At 36.2% G+C, this 10,619-nt stretch overlaps 1 protein-coding gene across 1 annotated transcript; it reads left to right on the top strand.

The window, feature by feature from the left end:
- Positions 1-238: 238 nt before the first annotated feature.
- Positions 239-4,799, top strand: LOC110331580 (olfactory receptor 1500-like). Its single transcript, XM_021212315.1, has 4 exons — positions 239-401; positions 1,877-1,934; positions 1,969-2,184; positions 3,845-4,799. The coding sequence occupies exon 4, from the start codon at positions 3,861-3,863 to the stop codon at positions 4,797-4,799; it is 939 nt and encodes a 312-aa protein (XP_021067974.1). The 5' UTR covers positions 239-401; positions 1,877-1,934; positions 1,969-2,184; positions 3,845-3,860.
- The last annotated feature ends 5,820 nt before the right edge of the window (positions 4,800-10,619 follow it).

The following is a 10,619-nucleotide window of genomic DNA, read 5'->3' as shown; positions in this document are numbered from 1 at the left end:
CATAAACAGGCAAAGGGTAAGTATGCATCTGATTTTCTCTTCATTTCTACCTTCTTACTAAGTATATTAAGGACTGATCAATGACCATCAACTGCTCCCATCTCAGGGCTTTGGAAAGTTGGTTCTAGATGGGTCTTGGGTAATTGCACAAGATCAGTATTCCTCAGGGATTCAGAGCCCTTTGGGTACATAGATGGCAAGAAGGGGACATGTAAGAAGATGTTGGCTGAAGAGGATCTTCTTTCCTGTTCTTATAATGAATAAAGATGACCAGAATCTGAAGCAGGACTCGTGATACGCCTTCAGTAATCCTAGATAAATTTTCAGGAAGTACATTACTGTCTTCCAAACTACAGATCTTGCACTTCTAGTTTTATGATAGCATGATGGGCAGTTTTCAGGTATGATATTATTCTTTTCCATTTTGGTACTTTGTAACATATTGAAATATTTTAGAAATACCTTGTTCTACAGTTATATTGATAATAATTTTGTTAAAAATGAGGCTAATTACAATTACTTATTGGGCTTGTTTTTCCATTTCAACACAATAAGAACTCTTTAGGATAGAGGCAATGCTGCAATGCTTAAGCCACCTTCTAGTAAGGTTTCAGTTTTAAAGAATAGTAAGGTTTGAAGAGATCATCTATTCAAAAGAGCACAGATATCAACATCACCAGAGACCTCACACCATCTTAGTGCTATTTATAAAACTGAGTATCAGCTTGAAAACCAGAGTGTGTTTTTAGAGAATTCCAGGTGAGCTGAATGTATAGTAACTGCTAGAGTTATTTCCTTAGATAGTCTTATCTACTATTAAGATAAAAACTGTGAGATTTACAACCAAAAAAGTAAGTCCATTGGGTCAGTAGCAGCAACCATCACAAGTGATCATTGCGTTGTCTTCTCACGTAAGCCTACATAAACCATGGGACCCACTCATTCACAGAATACAAATAATTCTGAGAAGTTCTGTGCACAATTTCCCTTATATTACTCTAAGTTTTCTGTTTTTTTTTTTCAATTAACTTCTCACATTATGAAAGGTCAGAGTTACTTCACTCTTATATAATGTTAATAAATAAATTAAATGTTAAAAACACAGTAAAACACCTTCATAGAAATACCTTGAACTATAATTTGACCAAAATGGATTTTGTTTTGTTTTTTCCCATTCTAATCATCACATTGCTTTTTTTTTTGTTTTTGTTTTTTTATTAGATATTTTCTTTATTTACATTTCAAATGCTATCCTGAAAGTTCCCTATACCCTCCCCCTGCCCCTGCTCCCCTACCCACCCACTCCCACTTCTTGGCCCTGGCATTCCCCTGTACTGGGGCATATAAAGTTTGCAAGACCAAGGGGCCTCTCTTAGCTCTGGCTGTCCTGGAACTCTCTTTGTAGACCAGGCTGGTCTCGAACTCAGAAATCTGCCTGCCTCTGCCTCCCAAGTGCTGGGATTAAAGGCATGTGCCATCACGCCTGGCTCAAAATGGATTTTAATCCCTATACCAGTTTCTATAAAAACTGTCCTGTTAGGTATGGATATCGGAACATGAACTCAAGGGAAGAATTAAAATAAACTGACACTTATTAAGTGTTCATTGTATATATTTTTCTCCATCATTATCAGTGGAATAATATGTATAGTAGAATCATATCAGGCATGAAAATATTAGTCATTAGTATGATTAAAAAGAGCATTGCATTTTGCACACCCCAATACTTTCCATAAATACATAATCACATCTTAAAGCTAATCACAGACTATCAAAATTTAATATTGAGGGGATACGTTTGGTGACTTCATATTTTGAGGAGAATGAAGAAGAGTAATTTTTTGGATTTAATGTTAATTTCTTCCTTACATTTTAGGCTATGTCTCAGGCTACAGCATAGCCAGGAAATCTTCATGAATACTGGGACATGGACAGTCAGGGCTTACCTTCTACATGATGAAGATGAAGACAGGCATGACCTTCCCTGCATGAAGTTTACAGTCTGTCAACAATAGCTGTTACTGAATGACAAGCTATGAGATGAATACAGGATGGTATGAGACCATTGTAGTGGGTCTAACTATATAGGGATACAAAGAAATTATAATATAACTCAATAACTCAATGTCATATTGTGGAACCATAAAAGGGACAAGATACACCATAGAGGAGAAGATGTGATAGGTAAGGAGAATATTAAGTTAGAAATGATGGAATCACAAACTTCAATTTGGAGTACAGCATTGCTGAAGAATAAAGTGCATATGTGCCATGTGAGGCAATATTTGGCTGCAGTGGCTAATAGAAGTTGAATAAGCAAGCAATGTTTGGGTATGTTACAGGAATTGTGAATTTAGAATGAGAGAACTGTATTTATATTTCATAATGTCAGTGTGGGTTAAATCTACTGAATAAAATTGTGTTGAGACATGGGATGAGGTTGAAATTGAATGTTGACTTCAACATTTCACGTAAGAAATGATGGCATCCATTTCTAAGAATGTAATTAGATAATTTTGAATAACTTATCCAGTTACTCAAATAAGAGAATGAAGATGAGAAATGTATGAGGTCCCAGGTTGGTGTCCAAGGTAAGAAAAAAGAAAAATTGCAATAGAACTCTCACAGAGGATATTGAATTATTTTTTTCATTTTTTTATTGGATATTTTCTTTATTTACATTTCAAATGTTATCCCCTTTCCTGGTTTTCCCTCCAAAAAATATCATCCCCCTATCCTCTTCCCCTCCCCCCTGCTTACCAACCCACTCACTCAAGCTTCCTGGCCCTGCCATTACCCCACACTGGGGCATAGAACCTTCATAGGACAAAGGACCTCTCCTCCCATTGATGACTGACTAGGAATTTCTCTGCTGCATACGCAGTTGGAGTAATTAGTTACACCATGTATGATCTTTGGTTTTGGTTTAGTCCCTGGGAGCTCTGTGGGTACTGCCTAATTCATATTGTTGTTCTTCCTATGGGGCTGCAAACCCCTTCAGCTCATGAGGTCCTTTCTCTAGCTCCTTCACTGGGTAACCTATGCTCAAATATTATGAAAAAGTAAAGAAATGGAAGAAAGAACATGTTATGAGAGAAAAGTAAATTTCTTTAGAAATGTATTGAGCCAAATATGCTTGTGAAAGATGATTAGTCAGCAGCAAAGTAGCTAAATCTGAAGATTACAAAAGCAACTGCATCTGAATTTAAATGGTGATCTAATGCATTAAAGTATATGGGCTTTCCTTGGGACACATTTTGAATTATGAGGAGTAGGTATACAAAAATCCTTCAAGAAACTTCACAGAAATAAACTACAAAATGATATAAACTACAGTTTACAGTTTACACCATTCTGTAATAGAGATTCAGGAAAGAGAAATGCCAATACATTTTCCATATCAGAAGCAATTAAATGTAATGATGCAATAATAGAGAAGTAGAACATGCTAAAGCAACGTGGCTACAAAGAATGAAAATATTTGGATGTAGGGACTTGGATTATTTGAAGAGAGTAAGCTAAATTACTGTAGAGTATACAACATTCCTTGTATGTCACAAACCACATCCCTTTTCAATGAAATATGGTTATGGATATTGTGGGGAGGTACAAGAAGACTTTACAGGATTTAGTTTGTATGTCATCATCTACCAAGGACAACTGAGAAATTAATAGAGCAAGATTATTCCATGTCATAATGAGGTAAAGAATATATAAATGAAAGAATGTGAAAAATAAAGAAAACTTTTTCTAAATAAACAAATGAGGCAAAAGAGTGAAATTGATCTATGATATACAGGCACAACCACTGGGAATCTAAGATTATGTAATTTTTTTCTTAAAGTCATTACAGGCAGAACATGACTGGAAACAACCAAACTTTGATATCAAAGTTCCTCCTCCTGGGTCTGCCCATCTCATCAGAGTATCATCTCCTGTTCTATGCCCTATTCCTGGCCATGTACTTTACCACTGTCCTGGGAAACATGTTAATCATTCTCCTTGTTCGACTGGACTCCCATCTCCACACACCCATGTACTTGTTTCTCAGCAACTTGTCCTTCTCTGATCTCTGCTTTTCCTCTGTCACAGTACCCAAATTGCTTCAGAACATGCAGAGCCGAGTACCATCTATATCTTATGTTGGCTGCCTGACACAGCTGTACTTCTTTATGGTTTTTGGAGACATGGAAAGCTTTCTTCTTGTGGTCATGGCCTATGATCGCTATGTGGCCATCTGCTTTCCTTTGCATTACACCAGCATCATGAGTACCAAGTTCTGTACTTTACTATTGCTACTACTGTGGATGCTGACAATGTCTAATGCCATGATGCACACCTTGCTCATGGCTAGATTGTCTTTTTGTGAGAAGAATGTGATTCTTCACTTTTTCTGTGATATTTCTGCTCTTCTGAAGTTGTCCTGCTCAGACACTTTTATTAATGAGTTGATGATATTTATCATGGGAGGTATCATCATTATTATTCCATTCCTACTCATTGTTATGTCCTATGTAAGGATTTTCTTCTCCATTCTCAAGGTCCCATCTATCCAGAGCATCCACAAGGTCTTTTCTACATGTGGATCCCATCTGTCTGTGGTGTCCCTGTTCTATGGAACCATTATTGGTCTATACTTATGTCCATCAGGTAATAATTCCACCGTAAAGAAGAGTGCCATGGCTATGATGTACACAGTGGTTACTCCCATGCTGAACCCCTTCATCTACAGTCTGAGGAACAGAGACATGAAGAGAGCCCTAATAAGAGTTATCTGTAGTAAGAAAATCTCTCTGTAATGGATGTACTTTAGATTGATACCTAATTTGATGTAATAAATATGTTGATATTAATATTCTATATCAGATATTGTCTCTCATCATAGGACTACAAGGATGGGACATGCTACATAACTGTTCAATACATGAAAGAGTAGAGGTTTGGTGTAGTAGTCAAAGAAGAAATGTTGTCTTTGATACCTGGCTACAACTTCCTCCTTACATTGCATAGAAAATCCTGAACATTTACAGTGAATGACGGACCGTTTAATATGATTTCTGTTCCCCTTATGTTACTGCAAAATTTTATCATGTTACCCTGATTTTTATGTTCACAGTTGAAATAATTTACATACTAGATTTATGACACTGGATCACAAGATAATCTTTTCACTAACCTTCTTTCTAGTCTTTCCTACAGGTCCTCCCTTACTGATTTTGACATTATTTTTTCTCTTGACTTTCCATATTCTTTCTACTTATGTTATATTTTTTTCTGACTTGTCTTGACCCTTAACAAATTTGTCAGAATCATTTTGTATGATTGTTATTTGTATAATCTTTGTCTTAATTTGGAATTGATTAATAACTAGGAATCGTTCCATTTACTTCTTTAAGATGAGGCAAAGAAGAAAGAAACCTAAAAGCTGCTAAACCCTCTTGTACATTCATATTTTACTTTGTAAAACATCATCCATTTCTAGTGGATAGCTTTATTTAACACTCATGACAATCTAAAAGAGATAGAGAAGGTGCTGTTTTATAGACTGAAGGATATGAGGTTCAATGACTTCTTATCTTACACATAGGGACAATGTGTGAACATGTATGAGACCATAGACTGCTTCTACTTTTTTGTCTGATTTCTGTAGAAAGATTTTTCTTTACTTTTTATATTCTTTGCTTAACTACAGCATGGAATAACCTTGGTCTATTTATTTCCTCAGTTGTCTTTGATAGGTGAAGACACAAATGCAATTGTTTTTACTCCACTCATCACTACCCCCATGCCACATCATCTCCATGTGAAAACAGTCCTGCCTCTAAGAGCTTCTCACTGCGTTGGAAACATACTCACTTGAGCATCTGTGTAATCCTCAGTAGAAATATGCATACCCTAATCTCTTCTGTTTTCACTGTCTTCTCTTTGTATTTTAAACTGTTTATTGAATTATGATATTGTCTCCCAACCAGTGATCTGTGTGATTACTCCTATGTACACACATACCTGCTGCTTCCATAGCTAAACTCTGAAATCCCATTGTCACTGTATAACAGATTTATAAGCGACATGACAGACAATGTGTAGATCAAGTCTGTTTCCTTCTCATGTGAAAAATAAAGTTTAAAAGACAGAAATATTCAATGGCAAAAACATTATGTTTAATAGCTATAGAATGTAATGAAAACCTCTGCTGAACAATGTAAAGAAATACCACAATGAAAATATATAGCCTAGAATATGTAGGTCTTCAAACATATTTTAAAAAATTCTACTGGCACATAAAATAATAAAGGTATATTAAGACAATACGGTGTGATGAATAGCATATGTAATGTAGAAGATGAACTGTGTGAGACTGAAAGTGGTTTAAAGAGAAGAGAAGGTAAGTAACAAGAGAGGTAGACAAAAATATTGAATGCATAAATTAAAAATCAAGCCAGGTATTATCATATACCTGTAATTCTAGCACACATGCAGCTATAGCAGAAGCATCAACATAAATGTGAGGTCATCCCACTGCTCAGTGTGACCCTGTAAAATCAGCTTCACTGCACAATGAGTCTCTGTGATATTTGCCTTGCTCATTGCAAAGTAGGATCCTGTGAAGTCAGCCTGAATTGAATAGTGAGGCTCTTGGAAAATGGATGTCCCAAACATCAATTTTGGGCCAACGAAATATTGAGCACAAACTTACAATATGAATGAGAAAATTTTCACTTAGGCACATACCTAAAATAAGTTGGAATTAAAAAAAACTGGTTTTGCTTTTGTTATGTAGACAATTAAAATTTATAATTGTCAGAAAACAGAATGAGCAATCAAATGATGAGCGGATAAATAAAATGTTTTATTCTCATAAAATGAGACATTATCCAACAATATAAATGAATAATTTTTTGACGCATTCAACTATATGGACTATCTGTAGAGAAAAATGAAGGCAAATATAAAGAGCAGATATCGAATGAGTGAATTTCCTTTTGCTATCTTAAAAAGCCATATGCCAATGATCATGCAAAAAGCTATTGTACCTCTGCACATTTTTGTTTTTTTATTCACAGCCTTGGGCAAAGAAGCTTCTTATCCTAATGGGTTTTGGTTAATACTGAGTCACAAAAATGTTTAATGGTTGAGAATAAATGACTATGATATGCATCCATAGATGGGATCTCATTTGGAACATCCCTCTTCCAAGTCTCAGGGAGCATCATGAAAGAAGAGATCCAAAGATTGGAAGAACCAGGGGATGGAGAAAAGGACTGTGAGATGCTGACCTCATGATGACAGAGCTGTTGCAATCATAAGTTTCAGGGACTATAGTCACTTGTATGCACAAGATCAAGCCAGTTAAAATTTCCACTTTGAACAATTCCAACTGCAATTGACATCTCACTAGATGAAGAGCTGTGGGTAATTGACAATTACGGAGATAGGGAGAATTCTTATTCCCCAGTGTTGAGATCCCTGATCGGTTATTCAGAAAAAAATGATCAGTCCTGGATGCATATTCATGCAATCAATGCTGAATAAACTCAGTGGGTGTATGAATATGTGGATTTGTTTATCTGTATGAATCACCATGAATGTTAAAGAACAGGGAGCTGTTAATTTGGTAGGGTGAATATGACAGAGGAGAGAAAGATAAAAGTGATGTAATTGTATTTTAAATTTTAAAATAATTCAACATGGAAGTGGGAGGGGCTTCTAATACCCCACTATTTCCTTAGGAGCTCTTGCACTTGGTCACTTCGATGGGAGAGAGAGAGAGTCCTTCTATAGAGGCAGGTATTAGGGTGCCCACACACTAGTGAATGACCCACAGTCATGTGCATCTGAGGAGCACTAACTGGACTCCGGTTTGTGTAGTAATAATAATAATACCTGAGTTTATTAGAGAAATGTACAGGAGAGGAGGGCCAGAGAAGCTGGAGAGAATGTACTGAAAAAGATATAATGAAAATGGATTGTATACATCTAAGAAACTTTACATTAATAAAAATAAATACTTTGAGAGAACATTAAATTTTCACAAAAATCAGAAGCTTTAATATGTATATATAATGTATACACATATGTATATGTGATGTACATATAATTTGTATGAATGTTTATGTATATATTTTTACATATATGTAATTTAAGTATATGTATATGGAACAGAGTCCATGTAAGAAAGGCTATGGCAAGTAAGAGAGTTTTCTGGATAGGGCACATCATTTAGCATGGCCATGATGGGTGCACTCTGAAGGGACTCAGCCCAAGAATTTGTCCCAAGTCTGTCTTTTGCTGCTGGTATGCCTTTCCTGTCACTATTACATAGCCTAATGATTCCTGGTCATCAGCCCACCCTACTGGGCAAATATTTGCAGAGAAAAACATGAAGATGAATGTTCGTGAATAAATGCTGTTTAGATGAATTAATAACTTTATAGAATTCCTGATTTGATTCAAATAATTTTAGCAAGACAGATTTAAGCCGGGCGTGGTGGCGCACGCCTTTAATCCCAGCACTCGGGAGGCAGAGGTAGGCGGATTTCTGAGTTCGAGGCCAGCCTGGTCTACAAAGTGAGTTCCAGGACAGCCAGAGCTATACAGAGAAACCCTGTCTCGAAAAAACAAAAAAAAAAAAACAAAAAAACAAAAACTTAGATTTAAAATAATATCTCGTGATGATGATAAAGAACTTTAAGAAGGGCATAAATAACTTCCTTAAAAAAATACAGGAAAACACAGGTAAACAGGTAGAAGTGCTTAAAGAAGAAATACAAAAATCCCTTTAAGAATCACAGGAAACCACAAACAAACAGGTAAAGGAATTCACCAAAACCTTCCAGGATCTAAAAATGGAAATATAAACAAGAAAGTGAGACAATCCTGGAGAGAGAAAACCTAGGAAAGAGATCAGGAATCATAGATGAAAGCAACATCAACAGAATACAAGAGATAGAAGAGATACTCTCAGGTGTAGAAGATACCATAGAAAACATTGACACTGCTGAGCAGTGGTGGCACACGCCTTTAATCCCAGCACTTGGGAGGCAGAGGCAGGCAGATTTCTGAGTTCGAGGCCAGCCTGGTCTACAGAGTGAGTTCCAGGACAGCCAAGGCTACACAGAGAAACCCTGTCTCGAAAAACCAAAACCAAAACAAAACAAAAACAAAAACAAACAAACAAAAAAAAATTGACACAACAGTCAAAGAAAATCCAAATGCTCCTAACCCAAAATATCCAGGAAATCCAAAACACAATGAGAAGACCAAACCTAAGAATAATAAGTATAGAAGAGAGTAAAGATTCCCAACTTAAGGGGTCAGTAAGTATCTTCAACAAAATTATAGAAGAAAACTCCCCTAACCTAAAGAAAAAGATGCCCACATCTAGCTACCAGCGATCACAGAGAACTGAGTTCCTGAAAGGAAAGCTGTGTATAGATGGGAAGGACAGATGAGAGAAATAATGAACCAAGACAAAGTTTCTCTGATCAAGGCTCAATGTTTAATTCTTAAGTCTGAATTTAAAGGGGGAGAACCCATCCCCCACTTTGCCAGGATCTTGATGCTTTGCCAGGATCTCATCAGGAAGACAAACTCACAGGCTCAGCAGGAAGTGGTTTCTTACAGGAAGCTGCAGATGTGGCAGGACAATAGACTTCACCTAGGTCAGAAGACTCCACCCTAGGTAGGCTAGCCTACTGTGGCAAACAAGGTCTGATATAGCCTGCACAAGGCTGGGGGAAGGGCACACCCATAAACATACAAGAGGCCTACAGGACTCCAAATAGATTGGAGCAGAAAAGAAATTCCTCCTGTCACATAATAGTCAAAGCACCAAATGCACAAAATAAAGAAAATATTAAAAGCAGTAAGTGAAAAAGTTCAAGTAACATGTAAAGGCAGAATTACACAAGACTTCTCAACAGAGACTACAAAAGCTAGACTATCCTTGGCAGATGCTATACAGAACCTAAGAGACCACCAATGCCAGCCCATGCTACTATGCCCAACAAAACTCTCAATTACAATAGATAGAGATACCAAGATATTCCATGACAAAGGAATCCAGCCTACAAAGGATAATAGATGTAAAACACCAACATAAGGATGGAAATTACACCCTAGAAAAATCAAGAATTTAATCTTCATTTAACAAAGCCAAAAGAAGATAGACACACAAACATAAAAATAACATGAAAAGTAACAGGAAGCAATAATCACTATTCATTAATATCTCTTAACATCAGTGGACTCAATTCCCTAGTAAAAAGACATAGAAAAACAGACTGGGTATGTAAACAGGACCCAGCATTTTGCTGCATACAGGAAATAACCTCAGTGTCCAGGACAGACACTACCTCAGAGTAAAAGGCTATAAAACAATTTTCCAAGAAAAAGTGGTCCCAATGATCCCAAGAAACAAGCTGGAGTAGCCATCCTTTTTGACCAAGAGTTTAAAAAAAAAAAAAAAAAAAAAAAAAATAGAAATCGAAGGGCAATTTATAATAATATGATAAAAAATCTACAAAGAAGAACTCTCAATTCTATACATCTATACTCCAAATGCAAGAGCACTCATATTCATTAAAATGAAAAAAAAAAGAAAAAAAAACTTTACTAAA

The sequence above is a fragment of the Mus pahari genome, chromosome 14 (genome assembly GCF_900095145.1).
Source record: "Mus pahari chromosome 14, PAHARI_EIJ_v1.1, whole genome shotgun sequence".
Lineage (NCBI taxonomy): Eukaryota > Metazoa > Chordata > Mammalia > Rodentia > Muridae > Mus > Mus pahari.
The sequence above is the reverse complement of the archived record's forward strand: the minus strand, read 5'-3'. Positions and strand labels throughout refer to the sequence as shown.